Below are 20,488 nucleotides of genomic sequence, written 5' to 3'. Positions count from 1 at the left end.
TCAAAGATCAGATAGTTGTAGCTATGCGGCATCATTTCTGAGGGCTCTGTTCTGTTCCATTGATCTATGTCTCTGTTGTGGTACCAGTACCATGCTGTTTTGGTTACTGTAGCCTTGTAGTATAGTTTAAAGTCAGGTAGCGTGATGCCTCCAGCTTTGTTCTTTTGGCTTAGGATTGACTTGGTGATGCGGGCTCTTTTTTGGTTCCATATGAACTTTAAAGTAGTTTTTTCCAATTCTGTGAAGAAAGTCATTGGTAGCTTGATGGGGATGGCATTGAATCTATAAATTGCCTTGGGCAGTATGGCCATTTTCACGATATTGATTCTTCCAACCCATGAGCATGGAATTTTCTTCCATTTGTTTGTATCCTCTTTTATTTCATTGAGCAGTGGTTTGTAGTTCTCCTTGAAGAGGTCCTTCACATCCCTTGTAAGTTGGATTCCTAGGTATTTTATTCTCTTTGAAGCAATTGTGAATGGGAGTTCACTCATGATTTGGCTCTCTGTTTGTCTGTTATTGGTGTACAAGAATGCTTGTGATTTTTGTACATTAATTTTGTATCCTGAGACTTTGCTGAAGTTGCTAATCAGCTTAAGGAGGTTTTGGGCTGAGACAATGGGGTTTTCTAGATATACAATCATGTCATCTGCAAACAGGGACAATTTGACTTCCTCTTTTCCTAATTGAATACCCTTTATTTCCTTCTCCTGCCTGATTGCTCTGGCCAGAACTTCCAGCACTATGTTGAATAGGAGTGGTGAGAGAGGGCATCCCTGTCTTGTGCCAGTTTTCAGAGGGAATGCTTCCAGTTTTTGCCCATTCAGTATGATATTGGCTGTGGGTTTGTCGTAGATAGCTCTTATTATTTTGAGATACGTCCCATCAATACCTAATTTATTGAGAGTTTTTAGCATGAAGGGTTGTTGAATTTTGTCAAAGGCCTTTTCTGCATCTATTGAGATAATCATGTGGTTTTTGTCTTTGGTTCTGTTTATATGCTGGATTACATTTATTTGCGTATGTTGAACCAGCCTTGCATCCCAGGGATGAAGCCCACTTGATCATGGTGGATAAGCTTTTTGATGTGCTGCTGGATTCGGTTTGCCAGTATTTTATTGAGGATTTTTGCATTAATGTTCATCAAGGATATTGGTCTGAAATTCTCTTTTTTGGTTATGTCTCTGCCAGGCTTTGGTATCAGGACGATGCTGGCTTCGTAAAATGTGTTAGGGAGGATTCCCTCTTTTTCTATCGATTGGAATAGTTTCAGAAGGAATGGTACCAGTTCCTCCTTGTACCTCTGGTAGAATTCAGCTGTGAATCCATCAGGTCCTGGACTCTTTTTGGTTGGTAAGCTATTGATTGTTGCCACAATTTCAGAACCTGTTATTGGTCTATTCAGAGATTCAACTTCTTCCTGGTTTAGTCTTGGGAGGGCGTGTTTGTCGAGGAATTTATCCATTTCTTCTAGATTTTCTAGTTTATTTGCATAGAGGTGTTTGTAGTATTCTCTGATGGTAGATTGTATTTCTGTGGGATTGGTGGTGATATCCCCTTTTTCATTTTTTATTGCATCTATTTGATTCTTCTGTCTTTTCTTCTTTATTAGTCTTGCTAGCGGTCCATCAATTTTGTTGATCTTTTCAAAAAACCAGCTCCTGGATTCATTAATTTTTTGAAGGGTTTTTTGTGTCTCTATTTCCTTCAGTTCTGCTCTGATTTTAGTTATTTCTAGCCTTCTGCTAGCTTTTGAATGTATTTGCTCTTGCTTTTCTAGTTCTTTTAATTGTGATGTTAGGGTGTCAATTTTGGACCTTTCCTGCTTTCTCTTGTGGGCATTTAGTGCTATAAATTTCCCTCTACACACTGCTTTGAATGTGTCCCAGAGATTCTGGTATGTTGTGTCTTTGTTCTCGTTGGTTTCAAAGAACATCTTTATTTCTGCCTTCATTTCATTATGTACCCAATAGTCATTCAGGAGCAGGTTGTTCAGTTTCCATGTAGTTGAGCGGTTTTGAGTGAGTTTCTTAGTCCTGAGTTCTAGTTTGATTGCACTGTGGTCTGAGAGACAGTTTGTTATAATTTCTGTTCTTTTACATTTGCTGAGGAGAGCTTTACTTCCAACTATGTGGTCAATTTTGGAATAGGTGTGGTGTGGTGCTGAAAAAAATGTATATTCTGTTGACTTGGGGTGGAGAGTTCTGTAGATGTCTATTAGGTCCACTTTATGTAGAGCTGAGTTCAATTCCTGGATATCCTTGTGAACTTTCTGTCTCATGATCTGTCTAATGTTGACAGTGGGGTGTTAAAATCTCCCATTATTATTGTGTGGGAGTTTAAGTCCCTTTGTAGGTCACTGAGGACTTGCTTTATGAATCTGGGTGCTCCTGTGTTGGGTGCATATATATTTAGGATAGTTAGCTCTTCTTGTTGAATTGATCCCTTTACCATTATGTAATGGCCTTCTTTGTCTCTTTTGATCTTTGTTGGTTTAAAGTCTATTTTATCAGAGACTAGGATTGCAACCCCTGCCTTTTTTTGTTTTCCAGTTGCTTGATAGATCTTCCTCCATCCCTTTATTTTGAGTCTATGTGTGTCTCTGCATGTGAGATGGGTTTCCTGAATACAGCACACTGATGGGTCCTGACTCCTTATCCAGTTTGCCAGTCTGTGTCTTTTGATTGGAGCATTTAGCCCATTTACATTAAACGTTAATATTGTAATGTGTGAATCTGATCCTGTCATTATGATGTTAGTTGGTTATTTTGCTCGTTAGTTGCTATAGTTTCTTCCTAGCCTCGATGGTCTTTACAATTTGGTGTTTTTGCAGTGGCTGGTACCGGTTGTTCCTTTCCATGTTTAGTGCTTCCTTCAGGAGCTCTTTTAGGGCAGGCCTGGTGGTGACAAAATCACTCAGCATTTGCTTGTCTGTAAAGTATTTTATTTCTCCTTCACTTATGAAGCTTAGTTTGGCAGGATAGGAAATTCTGGGTTGAAAATTCTTTTCTTTAAGAATGTTGAATATCGGCCCCCACTCTCTTCTGGCTTGTAGGTTTCTGCTGAGAGATCAGCTGTTAGTCTGATGGGCTTCCCTTTGTGGGTAACCCACCTTTCTCTCTGGCTGCCCTTAACATTTTTTCCTTCATTTCAACTTTGATGAATCTGACAATTATGTGTCTTGGAGTTGCTCTTCTCGAGGAGTATCTTTGTGGCGTTCTCTGTATTTCCTGAATCTGAATGCTGGCCTGCTTTGCTAGATTGGGGAAGTTCTCCTGGATAATATCTTGCAGAGTGTTTTCCAACTTGGTTCCATTCTCCCCATCATTTTCAGGTACACCAATCAGACATAGGTTTGGTCTTTTCACATAGTCCCAAATTTCTTGGAGGCTTTGTTCATTTCTTTTTATTCTTTTTTCTCTAAACTTCCCTTCTCTCTTCATTTCATTCATTTCATCTTCCATCAGCGATACCCTTTCTTCCAGTTGATCGCATCTGCTACTGAGGCTTCTGCAATCTTCACGTAGTTCTCGAAACTTGGCTTTCAGCTCCATCAGCTCCTTTAAGCCCTTCTCTCCATTGGTTATTCTAGTTACCATTCTTCTAATTTTTTTTCAAAGTTTTTAACTTCTTTGCTATTGTTTTGAATTTCCTCCCGTAGCTCAGAGTAGTTTGATCGTCTGAAGCCTTCTTCTCTCAACTCGTCAAAGTCATCCTCCATCCAGCTTTGTTCCGTTGCTGGTGAGGAACTGCGTTCCTTTGGAGGAGGAGAGGTGCTCTGTTTTTTAGAGTTTCCAGTTTTTGTGTTCTGTTTTTTCCCCATCTTTGTGGTTTTATCTACTTTTTGTCTTTGATGATGGTGATGTACAGATGGTTTTTGGTGTGGATGTCCTTTCTGTTTGTTAGTTTTCCTTCTACCAGACAGGACCCTCAGCTGCAGGTCTGTTGGAGTTTACTAGAGGTCCACTCCAGACCCTGTTTGGCTGGGTGTCAGCAGCGGTGGCTGCAGAACAGCGGATTTTCGTGAGACCACAGATTCAGCTGTCTGATAGTTCCTCTGAAAGTTTTGTCTCAGAGGAGTACCCGGCTGAATGAGGTGTCAGTCTGTCCCTACTGGGGGGATGCCTCCCAGTTAGGCTGCTCAGGGGTGAGGGACCCACTTTAGGAGGCAGTCTGTCCGTTCTCAGATCTCCAGCTGCGTGCTGGGAGAACCACTACTCTCTTCAAAGCTGTCAGTCAGACAGGGACATTTAAGTCTGTGGAGTTTCTTGCTGAGTTTTTGTTTGTCTGTGCCCTGCCCCCAGAGGTGGAGCCTACAGAGGCAGGCAGGCCTCCTTGAGCTGTGGTGGGCTCCACCCAGTTCGAGCTTCCTGGCTGCTTTGTTTACCTAAGCAAGCCTGGGCAATGGCGGGCGCCCCTCCCCCAGCCTCGCTGCCGCCTCGCAGCTTGATCTCAGACTGCTGTGCTAGCAATCAGCGAGACTCCGTGGGCATAGGACCCTCCGAGCCAGTTGCGGGACACAATCTCCTAGTGTGCCGTTTTCCAGGCCCGTTGGAAAAGCGCAGTATTAGGATGGGACTGACCCGATATTCCAGGTGCCGTCTGTTTCCCCTTTCTTTGACTAGGAAAGGGAACTCCCTGACCCCTTGCGCTTCCCGAGTGAGGCAATGCCTCGCCCTGCTTGGGCTCGCGCACAGTGCGCTTCACCGACTGTCCTGTACCCACTGTTAGGCACTCCCTAGTGAGATGAAACCAGTACCTCAAGCAGAAATGCAGAAATCATCCGTCTTCTGTGTCTCTGGGGCTGGGAGCTGGAGACCAGAGCTGTTCCTATTCGGCCAACTTGTATATTTGGACCAGTACAGTTTAAATCCATGTTGTTCAAGGGTCAACTGTAAACTGTTTAATAGATATTGGCATTTTTGTTGAAAATCATTTGACCAAATATACGAGGGTTTATTTTTGGGCTATTTATCCTTTTCCCTTGGTGTGTATGTCTTCCTTTATCCCAGTACCTTAGTGTGTTGATTACTGTTGCTTTGAATGTTTTGAAATCAGAAAATGTGAGTGCTCCAGCTTTGTTCTTTTTCAATATTGTTTTGGCTATTTTGGATCCCTGGAGATTCCATATGAATTATAGGATGAGTTTTTCTATTTCTGCAAAAAAGTCATTGTGGTTTTGGTAGCGAGTAGTGAGTTTATTGAATGTTTGGGTAGTTTTGACATTTTAACAGTATCATGTCTTCTGATCCATGAACATAAGATATATGTCCGTTTATTTATGTCTTAAAATTTCTTTGAGCAATATTTCATAGTTTTCATTGTATAGGTATAGGTTTTTCACTTCTTTAGTTAATTCTTAAGTATTTTATTCTTTTTGATGCTTTCATAAATGGAATTCCTTTCATAATTTTCTTTTCAAATTGTTCATTGTTAGTGTATAGAAATGCAGCTGATTTTTGGGTGTTGATTTATATCCTTTTACTTTACTTGAATTCATTTATTTTAATAGTTTTGTTGTAGAATCTAGGATTTTCTGCAAATAAGATGATAACATCTGTGAACAGAGATAATTTTACTTTTTCTTTCTGATTTGGATACTTTTTATTTATTTTTCTTTCATTCTTTTTTTTTTTTTTGGAGATAGAGTCTCACCCTGTCACCCAGGCTGGAGTGCAATGTTGTGATCTTGGCTCACTGCAACCTCCGCCTCCTAGGTTCAAGTGATTCTCCTGGCTCAGCCTCCTGAGAAACTGGGATTAAAGGCGTGCATCACTATGCCCGGCTAATTTTTTGTATCTTTAGTAGAGACGGGGTTTCACCATGTTGGCCAGGCTGGTCTCGAACTCCTGACCTTGTGATCCGCCTGCCTCAGCCTCCCAAAGTCCTGGGATTACAGGTGTGAGACACCGCACCCGGCCCCTTATTTTTCTTTCTTAATTACCCTGACTAGAGCTTCCAGTACTGTGTTTAATAGAAATGGCTAAAGTGGGCATCCTTGCCTTGTTCCTGATCTTAGAGGAAAAGCTTTCAGTCTTTCACTGTTGTGTATGATGTTTGCTGTGGGTTTTTCATGTATATATATAGCTTTTATTATGTTGAGGTAATTTCATTCTATTCCTAGTTTGTTGAGTTTTAACGATGCAAGTGTTAAATTTTGTCAAATGCTTTTTCTGTATTGAGATGATCATGTTGTTTTTTTCCCCTTTATTCTTTTAATGTGGTATATTGATTGATTTTATTATGTTTAACCATAACTATCCTTGTTTTCCAGGAATAAATTCCACTTAGTCATGATGTATAATCATTTTAATATGCTGCTGGATTTGGTTTGCTAGTATTTTGTTAAGGAGTTTTGCATCAGTGTTCATATGTGATCTTTTGTAGTTTCCTTATACTGTCTTTTTTTAGCTTTGGTATAAGCATAATGCTGGGCTTATAGAAGGAATTAGGAAGTGTTCCCTCCTCTTGAACTTTTTGAAAAAGTTTGAGAAGGATTTATATTAGTTCTTCTTTAAATGTTTGATAGAATTCACCAGTGAAACCGTAAGGTACAGGGCTTTTCTTTGTTGGGTGATTATTGATTACAGATTCAGTCTCTTTAGTAACTAGTTATAGGTCTATTCAGATTTTCTTTTTCTTCATGATTTAGTCTTGATAGGTTTTTATTTCTAGGAATTTGTCCATCTCATCTAGATTATCCAATTTGTTGGCATATAATTGTTGATAATATTCCCTTACAGTCCTTTCTTACTTTTAAAAGATTAATAGTGATGTCCCTTTGTGAATTTCTGATTATATTTTATTTTTTATTATTTATTTATGTATTTTTCTGACCTCATTCTTTCCATCACAGAATTCCTGATTTTAATAGAAGATTCAGAGCCTTCTTGTTGGTCAGTGTAGCTAAACATTTGTCAATCTTGTTGATCTTTTTAAATAACAGACTATTGGTTTGGTTGATTTTTTTTTTTTTCTGTTGTTATTCTAGTTTCCATTTCATTGATTTCTGCTGTAATCTTTTAAATTTCCTCCCTTCTGCTTACTTTGGGTTCCATTTGCTCTCATTTTTCTGGTTTCTAGAGATGGAAATCTAGATTATTGATTTGGTATCTTTCCCTTTGTTTGGTATATATACTTACAACTATAAGCTTTCCTCTTAGTACTATTTTAGCTACATCCTTTAAGTTTTGGTATGTTGTCTTTTCACTTTCACTGCTCTCAAAATATTTTCCAATTTTTAAAAATTTCTTCATCAACCTGTTGGTTATTTTGAAATGTGTTGTTTAATTTCCACATAATTGCGAATTTCCCAAATATCCTTCTGTTACTCATGTCTAATATAATTACATTGCAGTTGGAGAACAAACTTTGTATGATTTCAGTCAGTCCTTTTTAATTTATTGAGGCTTATTTTAAGACCTAACATGATCTGTCCTGGAGAATGTTCCACATGCATTTGAGAAGAATGTGTATTGTCCTGTTGGTGAGTGTATTATTCTGTAAGTGTCTCTTAGATCTAGTTGGCTTATAGTGTTATTTCTTTTATTTCCTTGTTGATTTTCTGTGTAGTTGTTCTATTATTAGAAGTGAAGTATTTAATCTCCAACTGTTACTTTGTGTGTGTGTGTGTGTTCTGATGTACAGTCTTGCCCTGTGTGTGTGTGTGTGTGTGTGTGTTCTGATATAGTCTTGCTCTGTCACCCAAGCTGGAATACAGTTGTGAGACCATAGTTTGCTGTAGCCTCAACCTCCTGGGCTCAAGCAATCCTCCTACCCCAGCCTCATGAGCAGCTAGGACTACAGCCGTGTGCCACTGTGCCTGACTGATTTGTTTATTTTTTGTAGAAACAGGGTCTCCCTGTGTTGCCCAGTGTGATCTTGAACTCCTGGCCTCAAGCGATTCTCTTGCCTCAGCCTCCCAAAGTATGAGGAATACAGCCATGAGCCACCACCCCCGGACTCCAACTATTATTCTTGACTCGCGTATTATTCTCTTCAATTCTGTCAGTTTTTGTTTCGTCTCTTAGGTCTTTCTTTAGATGCGTATGTTTATAATTGTGTCTTACTGAAGATTTGACCCTTTTATTAGTGTCAGAGATTCTTCTGTGTCTCTGCTAACAGTTTTTGTCATAAAGTGCTTTTAGTTCTAATATAAATGTTGCTGTTCTGGTTCTCTTTTAGTACTGTTTGCATGGTGTATGATTTTTCGTATTTACTCTCAATTTATTTGTCTTTGAATCTAAAAGATGTCTCTGTAGACAGAATGCAGTTACTTCCTGGTTTTTATGTTTGCCATTTTGCAATTTTTTTCTATATGTCTTATGTCTTTTTATTCCCCTAATCCTCCTTTATTACCTTCTTCTTTTTCTTCCTCTTTTTTTTTTTTTTTTTTTTTTTTTTTTTTTTTGAGATAGGATCTCATTCTCTTGCCCAGGCTGGAGTGCAGTGGTGTGATCACACAGCTCGATGCATCCTCAGACTCCTGGGCTCAAGCAATCCTTCCACTCCAATCTCCCAAGGAGCTGGAACTACAGGCACATGCCACCATGCCTGGCTAAATACTTATATTTTTTGTAGAGATAGGGTTTTGCCATGTTTCCCAGGCTGGTCTCAAACTTCTGGCTCAAGTGATCCCAGCCCCACAAAGTGCTGGGATTACGGGCGTGAGCCACTGTGGCCAGCCTCTTTTTTTTTTTTTTTAGACGCAGTCTCGCTGTCGCCCAGGCTGGAGTGCAGTGGTGCGATCTCGGCTCACTGCAAGCCCCACCTTCCGGGTTCATGCCATTCTCCTGCCTCAGCCTCCCGAGTAGCTGGGACTACAGGCGCCCGCCACCATGCCTGGCTAATTTTTTGTATTTTTAGTAGAGACGGGGTTTCACTGTGTTAGCCAGGATGGTCTTGATCTCCTGACCTCATGATCCACCCGCCTCGGCCTCCCAAAGTGCTGGGATTACAGGAATGAGCCACTGCGCCCGGCCTATTAGTTTCTTTTATGTTAAATATTTAATAGCATTCAATTTTGATTTTTTTGTTGCTTTTTGCATAATTTTGAGTTTTGTTGTGGTTTCCCTACAGATTAAAATTAATATCTTAATTTAAAATAAATGAGTTTAGATTAAGGGCAACTTAATTTCAATGGTACACACACCTTTTCTCTAATATAAGGTCATTCCTTTTCCTCTACTTGATGCTATTGTTGTCATACAAATCACACTATTATACATTTAAGTCTCTCAACACAGTTTTATAATTATTGCCTTATGCAGTTGTCTTTTATTTATTTATAAATTTATTTTTTGAGACAGGGTCTTACTCTGTTGCACAGGTTGGAGTGCAGTGGGATGATCACAGCTCACTGCGACCTTGAACTCCTGGGCTCAAACAGTCTTCCCGCCTTAGCCTCCTGAGTAGCTGGGACTACAGGTGCATACCACCAATGCTCAGCTAATTTAAAAAAAATTGTTTTTTGTTTTGTTTTGGAGATAGGATCTCACTCTGTCACCCAGGCTGGAGTGCAGTGGCATGATCATAGCTCACTGCAGTGTCAAACTCCTGGATTTAAGGGATCCTCCCACCTCAGGCTCCCAAGTAGCTACTACTCCCACTATGCCTAGCTAATTTTTTATTTCTTAAATTTTTTATAGAGACAAACGTCTCTCTATGTATCCCACGCTGGTCATGAACTCCTGGCCTCAAACCACCTTGGTCTCCGAAAGTGCTAGGATTATAGATATGAGCCATTGTGCCCATCCATAGTTGTCTTTTAAATCAAATAGAGAAGAATAAAGTTACAAATGTCTTTACATTTGTAATATCTTTTATATTTGCGCATGTAATTATCTTTACTGGTGCCCTTTATTTGTTTGTGCTTACTTCAGTTGCTGTCAAGTGTTCTTTCATTTCAAGCTGAAGGACTCCCTTCAGTGTTTCTTGTAGAGCAGGTCTCTTAGTGATGACTTCTCTGAATTGTATTTAATAATGTCTTAATTTAGCTTTCATTTTTGAAGGATAATTTTGATGGTATGGAATTGTATTGATTGGCATTCTTTATCTTTTAACACAATATGGCATCCCCTAGCCTTTATGGTTTCTGATAAGCTGTTAATCCTACTGAGGATTCCTTGTATGTGATGAATGGTTATTCTCTTGCTTTCAGGATTTCTCTTTGTCTTTATCTTTCAGCTGTTTGGCTGTGTAAGTGTGGATCCCTTTGAGTTTTTCTTACTTGGAGTTTGATGAGCTTCTTGGATCTGTAGATTAATATTTTTCATCAAATTTGGGAAATTTTTGCCCATTATTTTTTCCAATATTCTTTGTGTCCCTTTCTCTGTGTCTTTTCTTCCTGAGACCCCCATTGGTACACATTATGGTGTTTCACAGGATCTCTGAAGCTTCGTTCATTTTTCTTCAGTCTTTTTCTTTCTGTTCTAGACTGGGTAATCTCAACTGACCTGTCTTCAAGTTCATTGATTTTTTCTTCTGCCTGCTCGAATGTGCTCTTGTCTCCCTTTTCTTTTCAGTTATATTTTTCAGCTCTATCATTTTTATTTGATTCTTTTTAAAGTAATTTCTATCTCTTTGTTGTTAATTTTATTTGGTAAACATTGTTTTCACAATTTAATTCTTTTTTTGAGATGGAGTTTCACTCTTGCTGCCCAGGCTGGAGTGCAGTGGCATGATCTCGGCTCACTACAACCCCTGCCTCCCAGGTTCAAGCGATTGTCCTGCCTCAGCCTTCCAAGTAGCTGGGATTACAGGCATGCACCACCACGCCTGGTTAATTTTGTATTTTTACTAGAGACGGGGTTTCACTATGTTGGTCAGGCTGGTCTCCAACTCCTGACCTCAGGTGATCTGCCCGCCTCGGCCTCTCAAAGTGCTGGAATTACAGGCGTGAGCCACTGCGCCCAGCGACTTTATTTCTTTAGACTTATTTTTTTTAGTTCTTTCAACATATTTCTGATAACTGAATAAAAATCTTTGTTGATTAAATACAAGGCATGGGATTCCTCTGAAATTTTTTGTTGACTTCTTTTTTCCTTGTATGTATGGCTTATAATTCTATTTCTTTGCAAGTGTCATAATTTTTTTTTTGAAAACTGAACATTTAGGAAACATAATGTGGCAACTGTGGAAATTAGATTCTTCTCCTCCTTGTGGTTTGTTGTTGTTGCTATTTGTATTTTGTTGCTGTTGTTGTTGCTGTTTTCTAAGTACCCTTGGTAAAGTCTGTATTCTTTGTTTTATGTGGCCACTGAAGTCTCTGTTAGGATCGCTTAATAGTTCATGATTAGACTGAGATTTCTTTAAAAGCTTTGACCCAATAAACCTCCCAGACTATGCCAACTGGTTCTGTGTGTGTGTGCTGGGGCATGCCTTCAGTACCCTGGCAATTTACATCTTTGTTTTAGCTTTCATATCCCACTTGCACAGGGCCTCAATGCCAGCCGGAAATGAGAGGTGTTCTCAGAGTTTCCTCAGGCATCCATATAATTGCACATGTGTGTGGCTTTCTAAATTCTCAGGAATATGTTGGAGCTTTTCAAGACCCCATGGGCATGTTATTTCCCAGATTTTCTTTTAATTTTATTGGTCAGCCTTTTGCTTGCCCTGGCTGTTATCCCTGTTTTAGATAGCTATGATGTTAAGTAATTACTGCTGATTGTTTTCTACAAAACCCCCAGGATAGTGAGCTCTGAGTCTGGTAAAATAAAGATAGGCTCTGTGAATGGGGCTTTTCCTGGGAGCTGCCAGACAGGTCAAAAGTGAGATTTTTCTAGAGATTGGATTTTTCGGGAATTCCAGACCTATTCTACCTGTCCAGTGGATACTAGATTACTGGTTTTCACAGCAGCTGTCTTTGGTCAGCGTTTGGATTTTAAGTTTATGATAGAGCTAAGGAGAAATTGAAAGGTAAAGGGCAAGTTCAAATGCCACAAAGTTTACTTTTCTTACTGAAAATCAACCTTAACCAAAAAACAAAAGCTCTCCTGGGATTGTTTCAAGCCTGCCATGAATTTCCCAACTACTTAGCTCAAGCTGCTATAACAAAATATTATAGACTGGTGGCTTAAACAACAGACATTTTTTCTTGGTTTTGGAGACATAGAAGTCCAGGATAAAGGTATCAGCAGATTTGGTTCCTGGTGAGGGCCCTTTTCCTGGCTTTGTCATTGTATCCTCACATGGTAGAGAGAGCAAGGTCTCTGGTCTTTCCCCCACCCCATTTCACGCCTCCCCATTTTTTCTTAAGTACACTTAATCACATCACGAGGACTGTGCCCTCCTGATCTCATCTAAACCTAATTACCTCTCGTAGTCCACAGCTCCATATACCATCAGAATAGTACGCAGGGCTTTGATGTAAGAACACAATTCAGTACATGGCACCAGAATTATTAAAAAGTTGGTTTTGACAATTTTGACTTGTGTTCTCATTGCTTTAATGGAGTAGCAGGTTTTCTTAAAGTTCTTATTCTGCCATTCTAGAAGTGCTTTCTATAAATCAGTTTTAGAACATTTTCATCCCTCCAATAAGATCCTTCATGCCCATTTATAGTTAATCCTAATTCCCATCCTCAGTATAGTTGTTTTTAAGTTCTTCTCTGTTAAATTTTTCTGAAGGCTACATTAAAAAGTGTAAACTTGTTATAAAAGTTAGATAACTGAGTGACCAGCTGAATTATCTTACAAACCAATGACTTTCAAAAATTTCTGTTTGTTTCCAAGCATTTTAGCATGAGAGGTGGAAGGAACCTGTGACTCTGTTGGCTATTTTGATGTACACACAGTCTGTCTTCTTTCCATTGACTTTATTAATTTAGCACGCTTTAATCTTTGTATCATTTGAGAGGATGGTAAAGATTGTGGTTAGCTTTTTAGTCTTTCATAAGAATGGGTGTGTTATTCTATTTCTAGGGTAACCACTAAAAGTATAGGAACAAAAGGTACAACTTACTACAGTAATAGTGGAAAACATTCAAAAAAGAAGAACCAAAATAGAATTGGGAAATTGTTTTATTAACTGTCTGATCTTTTTCAACTTTGGTGATGGAGTAAGTTAAGAATTTGTTGGCTGGGTGCAGTGGCTCAGGCTTGTAATCCCAGCACTTTGGGAGGCTGAGGCGGGTGGATCACCTGAGGTCAGGAGTTTAAGATCAGCCTGGTCAACATGGTGAAACCCCATCTCTACTAAAAATACAAAAATTAGCTGGGTGTGGTGGCACATGCCTGTAGTTCCAGCTACTCAGGAGGCTGAGACAGGAGAATCACTTGAACCTGAAAGGCGGAGGTTGCCGTGAGCCAAGATCATGCCCCTGAACTCCAGCTTGGGCTACTAGAGTGAGACTCCGTCTCAAAAAAAAAAAGCGTCTTGGCTGGGTTCAGTCTTAAACAGGCTAATACAGAGTGTGGAATGAAGGAATACTCTCCGGTTACTATTACGAGACTTTCATAATCTTGATACTTAAACCTAATAAGACCAGTATGAAATGGAAAATTACAGGCTAGTTACACTCATTAGCACAGACACAAGGATCCTAAAACTGAACCTCAAAGTTTAGAGAAAGGATTATTGATCTTGAATTAGAATTACTATCAAATATAGGATGATTAAATGTAGTAGAGTATATCAGTTAAGAGCGTGGACTTTGTAGCCTGATTGCCTTGGTTTGAATCCTGCTTTTACCATTCATTAGCTTGAGGTGTATTTCTTACTTCTATTCCTTGTCCGTTCATTGGGGTAATAATGGTATCACCTCACAGGGTTTTTCTGATGATTGAATGGTTAAAATATGTAAAGTGTTTAGGACAGTGTCTGAATACTGGAGCCTATTGGTGTTAGATATAATCAATATGATTATAAAATCAACTACTGTAATCTACCATGTTAACAGAATAAAGAAGAAAGCTATATGATATCCCAATAGACAAAGAAAAAGCATTAAAATAATTTCATTAGTGATTAAAAATGTAATAAAATAGGTTAGAAGGGAGCCTATAAACATGAAAAACTTACATCATGTATCTTATTTAATGATGATAGATTTAAAACATTCCTTTTGAGATTCTATCATTGCTTCCTTTCACAGGGCTTAATTTCAGCAAGGCCAAAAATAAGAGAAAGAAAGGAAGGAAGACAGGTACAAGGATTAGAAAGGAAGGGAGAAAACTGATCTTATTTGCAAAATAATATATGGTTAAAATATTGGAATTAATATGAAAGTTTTCACAGAATTACTGATTACAAAATCAATATATAAAAAGCAGTTGCAGGAAATGGCAGTTCCTTAAAAAGAATATGACACTGCAATTCCATTCCTAGGCATGTAATCAAAAGAAATAAAATTACATGTAGATGTAAAGACTTGGATGTGAATGTTTATAGCTGCATTCTTGATAATAGTCAAAAAGTGGAAACAATTCAAGTGTCCATCAGTGAGTGAATGGATAAACAAAATGTGTTATATTCATGCAATGAAGTACTAGTCAGCAATAAAAAGTAAGGAACTACTGATATGATAAAATATGGATGAACCTTGTAAATGTTCTGCTAAATGAATCTATACATACTATATTGGTCCCATTTATATAAAATGTCCAGGAAGTGCAAATCTATAGAGACAGAAAGCAGGCTACTTACTTAATAATTACCTGGGGCTGGGGGTTCAGTAGGGATTGATTGCATATGGGTATGAAGGATATTTTTGGGTTATAAAAATGTTCTAAAACTGGATTATGGTGATGGTTGCACAACTCTATAAATTTACGAAAAATCATTTAATTGTATACAGTTGACACTCGATAACACAGGTTTAAACTGTATGAGTCTCCCTACATGTGGATTTTTTTCAACCAACTGCAATAGAAAGTACAATATTTGTGGCATGTGAAACCCATGTATGTGGAGGGCCTACTTTTCTTATGTGGGAGTTCCGTAGGGCTCACTTTGGGACTTGAGTATACTGATTTTGGCATAGGCAGAGTCCTGGAAACAATCTCTCAGATAAACTAAGGGATGATTATACTTAATACCCCAATCATTTCCTCCCTTTCATCCTGATCTGACTACATAAATCCTTAAACCCCCTTTTTGGGGGAGTCAGGGAGGAGTTGATAGATAAAGGTTAAGAATTTGGGTCTGTGAGTATGTGGGCAATATAGGCGGGAGAGATCATGAGTGAAATAGATATTGAGAGAACCTGTTCACCATATAATTTATAAACAGTATATTTTGAGAGAATGAGTTTATTCACATAGACCCTCTCAACCTAGAGCCCCCTTGCCCTGAAAAAATATAGTCAGTTAGGAACTATTTGATCTAGTTTACCTCATCTTCCCTTTTAGCCACTCATAATCCAATGTGACAGTATACACAAACATACTTGTTTATCCTAATAAAAGATTCTAAATAAGTTAGAAAAGGTAAATACACAATGGAACTCATTTTTTAAAGCAGTGATAGTTTTGGAGAAGAGAAAGCTTTTTTAAAATTATAAAATCAGGCTGGGCGCAGTGGCTCATGCTTATAATCCCAGCACTTTGGGAGGCCGAGGCGGGTGGATCACTTGAGGCCAGGAGTTAGAGACCAGCCTGGCCAACATGGTGAAACCCCATCTCTACTAAAAATACGAAAATTAGCCGGGCGTTGTGGCGGGCGCTTGTAGTACCAGTTACTTGGGAGGCTGAGGCAGGAGAATCGCTTAAACCCGGGAGGCAGATGTTGCAGTGAGCGGAGATGGCACCATCGCACTCCAGCCTAGGCGATAAGAGTGAAACTCCGTCTCAAAACAAAAGAAAACAAAAAATTATAAAATCAATTTTTGAATTTATGTTTTATAATTTAGATTTCTAAAATGTTTTACTGTCTTCGAAGTCAATATATTCCTGTACTTAAACATGTGTTATGTTGGCTGGGTGCAGTGACTCACACCTGTAATCCCAGCACTTTGGGAGGCTAAGGCAGGAAGATCACTTGAGCTTAGGAGTTCAAGACCAGCCTGGGCAACATAGAAAGACTTCATCTCTAAAAAAAGTGAGACATGCATGGTGATGTGCACCTATACCTCCAGCTACTTGAAAGGCTGAGGTGGAAGGATCGCTTGATTCCAGGAGATCAAGGCTGCAGTCAGCTATGATGGCGCCACTGCACTCCAGCCTGGGTGACGAAGTAGGACTCTGTCCCCAAAAAAACAGCACTTTATTGCTTGTGATTTATGTAACAACAATATGTTTAACATTTTTTCTTCTATGTTTCCTTGTGAATTTTTCAAAAATTTTAATTTTATTTGAGATAGACTTTTTCCTGTAATTACATTGTTTTATTCTTGAAATAGCTAAGAAGTAATTTTATTAGTAAATCATTTAAAAATAAATCATTAGTTATTGTGTTACTTGAGGGACTTCGGCTGTGTTATTATTTCTGTTTGTTCAGGAAGCCACCTAAGTCATATGTGTACTGTTCAATGAATTACCACAAACTTTTTTCACTCCTGTGTAACTATTACCTAGGTTAAGAAATAGATCCAGTGAATTTGAAAGTTGCAAGGATTGTCAAAGCAAAGGCAGGAAGGAGCTAAGGAAGGAGTCACTTACTTAAGGATTCCTCTTTGGCCTATAAAGAAATATCCTTCTGTATTTTTAAATGTATTTATATGCCATGCTATTTCAAAAAACTGTTGTATTTTCTTCTTGCTTTGTCGTTGATGGATTTAAATTATTTATTGTGTATTTGATGTAGGAATACGGTTGGACAGAATGAACTGAAGATTACAAATGATCACGTGATAAATTCAGGATTGATTTTTGAAGATAAACTGAAACCTTCCAAACAGTCACTTCAGTCTTACCAAGAGGCTTTGCAGCAGCAGGTATTGATTCATTTACTCATTTACTGTTGAACCTCTTAAGTGTAAACATGGTGGTACCTTAGAGCTCAGAGTGTGGCAGGGGAGGGGAAAAAAAACAGTTAATTATAATTCAAAATGCTGAATTTTGAAGTGGATACAGTAAAACGCTGTTGGAAACATAAGATAGGGAAAATAATTGCCTGGGGCAGTTGGGAGAGCTTCACACAGTAGTTGATATTTAAGCTGCATGTTGTGCAATGACTACGTTAGAAGTTGCTGGTGTATACAGAGAATGGAATTGGGTTGGAAGAAGGGGCTGGAGAGTTAGATTGTTCTAGTAGATTGTGAAGGACTAGCTAATAAGAGGTTTTCAGTTTCATCTGGTTATGGGCAGCTGAAGGAAGGAAATTTTAAGCCAAGTAAAGTATGAAAGGATTGGTTGCTTTGAGCAGATTTATCTTTTATGAAGATAATAGGTTGTGATTTGGACAACTGGGAAGAGATTGGCAGAGAAATTATTTGGTAGATAGTCCAGTAAGGAGGCGATGAGTCCCTGAACCAGATGGGGATGTTGGGGAAGACATCTAAGAGACAATTCTCAGGTTTCATTGACAGGACTCGGATATAGGGAATGAGAACAGAGGGTTTGAAGATGATTCCTAGGAGAATAATGAGGCTATAAACCAAAATGGGGAATACAGAAAGTAGTTCATGTTTACAGAGGAGGATAATGGGTTCTTTTGTAGTTTGTAATATTTGCAGAGAATTTAAGAGTAACTATCAAATGTATGGGGTTCTTTGTAGGAATTCCCTTACCCTCTGAGAGGGCCTTGGGACTCTAACTTGGTTACCTTTCTATAGAATTCCACTTGGATTTCTTTTAAAAGTACTTTTGTTCAACTTTTACATGGGCAACTTTCTTGAAAGATAGATTTTTAAAATTACAGAATTACCAACATTTTTTGTATGTTAGGATTCTACAAATAAAAGACTGAATTTTAAATTCAGAATCTGTTTTTGAATGAGCATATTAAAAACACCACTGACAAAACTAGATTTTTCAACTTTAGAGGTCTATTTGATGTGTGTGATGACTTCTTTGGCTGTGCTGGAGCAAAAGGTTGCTTAAATTTACTGCGCATATAGTTATGAGTTTAAAAGTGACTTTCCAAAATGTAGACACTTGTTTATTGCCTATCCATATGTCTCTACAGAACAACCCTGTGCTTATACTTAGTGATGGTAAGAATGCATTTGTTTTTTGTGCTTAATACAGCTTTGCAGAAATATTGCAGGTTTGGTTCCAGACCACTGCAATAAAGCAGATATCACAATGAAATGATTCACATGAATTTTTTTGGTTTCCCAGTGCATGTAGAGTTATCTTTACGCTATACTGTGGTCTATTAAGGTGCAACATGTCTTAAACAAGCTACGTAAACTTAATTTAAAAATACTGTATTGCTAAAAAAAATTTAGCAAGTCATAATCCTTTTGCTGGTGGAGAGTCTTGCCTCAATATTGATGGCTGCTGACTGATCAGGGTGGCAGTTGCTGAAGATTGGGTGGCTGTGGCAATTTCTTAAAATGAGACAACAGTGAAATTTGCTGCTTCAATTGACTCCTCCATTCATGAGAGATTTCTCTGTAGGATACGATGCTGTTTGATACCATTTTATCCACAGTAGACCTTCTTTCAAAGTTTGGAGTCCTCTCAAAACCCTGCTGATGCTTTATCAACTTAGTTTATATAATGTTCTAAATCTTTGTTGTCATCTCAACAATGTTCACAACATCTTCACCAAGTGTAGACTCCATCTCAAGGAACCACTTTCTTTGCTCATTCATAAGAAGCAACTCCTCATCCATTAAAATTTTATCATGAGATTGCAGCAATTCTCTCAAGTCTTCCATGCCTCACTTCTAATTCCAGTTCTCTTACTATTTCTTCCACATCTGCAGTTACTTCTACCACTAAAGTCTTGAATCCGTTGAAGTCATCCATGAGGGTTAGGGTCAACTTCTTTCAAACTTCTGATACTGTTGATATTTTGACTTCCTTCCATGACTCACAGGTGTTCTTGATGGCATCTAGAATGGTAAATTCTCTCCAGAGGGCTTTCAGTTTAGATTTCCCAGATCCATCAGAGGAATTACTGTCTGTGGCAACTATAGCTTTATGAAACGTATTTCCTGAACAGTAAGAATTCGGTGTCAAAATTACTCCATGAGTTAATGGGCTACAGAATGGATATTGTATTAGCAAGCATGACAACAACATTAATCTTCTTGTATATCTAGCTCTTGGTTGACCAGGTGCATTGTCAATGAGCAGTAATATTTTGAAAGGAATCTCTTTTTCTTTTAGTAGTAGGTCTCAACAGTGGACTCAAAATACTCAGTAAACCATTCTTGAAACAGTTGTGCAGCAATGCAGGCTTTGTTGTTTCCTTTCTGGAGCACAGGAAGAGTAGATTTAGCATCATCTTTTTTTTTTTGAGATGGAGTCTCGCTCTGTCACCCAGGCTGGAATGCCGTGGTGCGATCTCAGCTCACTGCAAGCTCCACCTCCCAGGTTCATGCCATTCTCCTGCCTCAGCCTCCCGAGTAGCTGGGACTATAGGCGCCCGCCACCACGCCCGGCTAATTTTGTTTTTGTATTTTCAGTAGAGATGGGGTTTCACCAGGATGGTCTCGATCTCCTGACCTCATGATCCACCCTCCTCGGCCTCCCAGAGTGCTGGGATTACAGTTGTGAGCCACCGTGCCCGGCTGATTTAGCATCATTCTTAAGGGCCCTAAGGTTTTCAGAATGGTATATTAACATTGGCTTCAACTTAAAGTCACTAGCTGCATTAGCTTCTAATGAAAGAGTCAGCCTGTCCTTTGAAGCTTGAAACCAGACATTGACTTCTCTTTACTAGCTATGAAAGTCTTCTTTTAATACAAAGCTGTTTTGTCTCCATTGAATATCTGTTGTTTAGTGGAACCACCTTCATCAGTTATCTGAGCTAGACTTTCTGGGTGACTTGTTGCAGCTTCTTCATCAGCATTTGCTGCCTCACAGTGTACTTTTTTATTTTTATTTTTATTTTTATTTTGAGACAAAGTCGCACTCTGTCGCCCAGCCTAGGCTGAAGTACAGTGGCATGATCTCGGCTCACTGCAACCTCCACCCTCAGCTTCCCGAGTAACTGGGACTACAGGCACCCACTACCAGGCCCAGCTAATTTTTTTTCTTGTATTTTTAGTAGAGGTGAGGTTTCGCCATGTTGGTCAGGGTGGTCTTGAACTCCTGATCTCAAGTGATCCGCCCACCTCGGCCTCCCAAAGTTTTGGGATTACAGGTGTGAGCCCAGCCCATGTTGTACTTTTATGTTATAGAGATGGCAGCTTTCCCTCAACTTCATGAACCAACCTCTGCTAACTTGCAAGTTTTCTTCTGCAGCTTCCTCACTTCTCTCAGCCTTCACAGAATTGAAGAAAGTTAGGGCCTTGCTCTGGTTTAGGCTTTGGCTTAAGGGAATGCTGGGCTGGTTTGATCTTCTATTTAGACCACTAAAACTTTCTCTGTAACAGCAATAAGGCTGTTTCACTTTCTTACCATTCATGTGTTTACTGGAGTAGCGCTTTTAACT

General features: G+C 38.9%; 1 protein-coding gene across 14 annotated transcripts in view; it reads left to right on the top strand.

Moving 5' to 3' along the window:
- Positions 1–20,488, top strand: part of CSPP1 (centrosome and spindle pole associated protein 1) — a 137,720-nt gene that overhangs the window by 57,582 nt on the left and 59,650 nt on the right. For all 14 annotated transcript variants that reach the window (XM_030795208.1, XM_030795212.1, XM_030795207.1 and 11 more), the window contains one exon: positions 16,742–16,871. In XM_030795208.1, the coding sequence (XP_030651068.1) occupies positions 16,742–16,871 (130 nt within the window). The remainder of the gene's footprint in view (positions 1–16,741; positions 16,872–20,488) is intronic.

The sequence above is a fragment of the Nomascus leucogenys genome, chromosome 16, assembly GCF_006542625.1.
Source record: "Nomascus leucogenys isolate Asia chromosome 16, Asia_NLE_v1, whole genome shotgun sequence".
NCBI classification, from domain to species: Eukaryota; Metazoa; Chordata; class Mammalia; order Primates; family Hylobatidae; genus Nomascus; species Nomascus leucogenys.
This window is presented reverse-complemented; position numbering and strand designations above follow the sequence as displayed.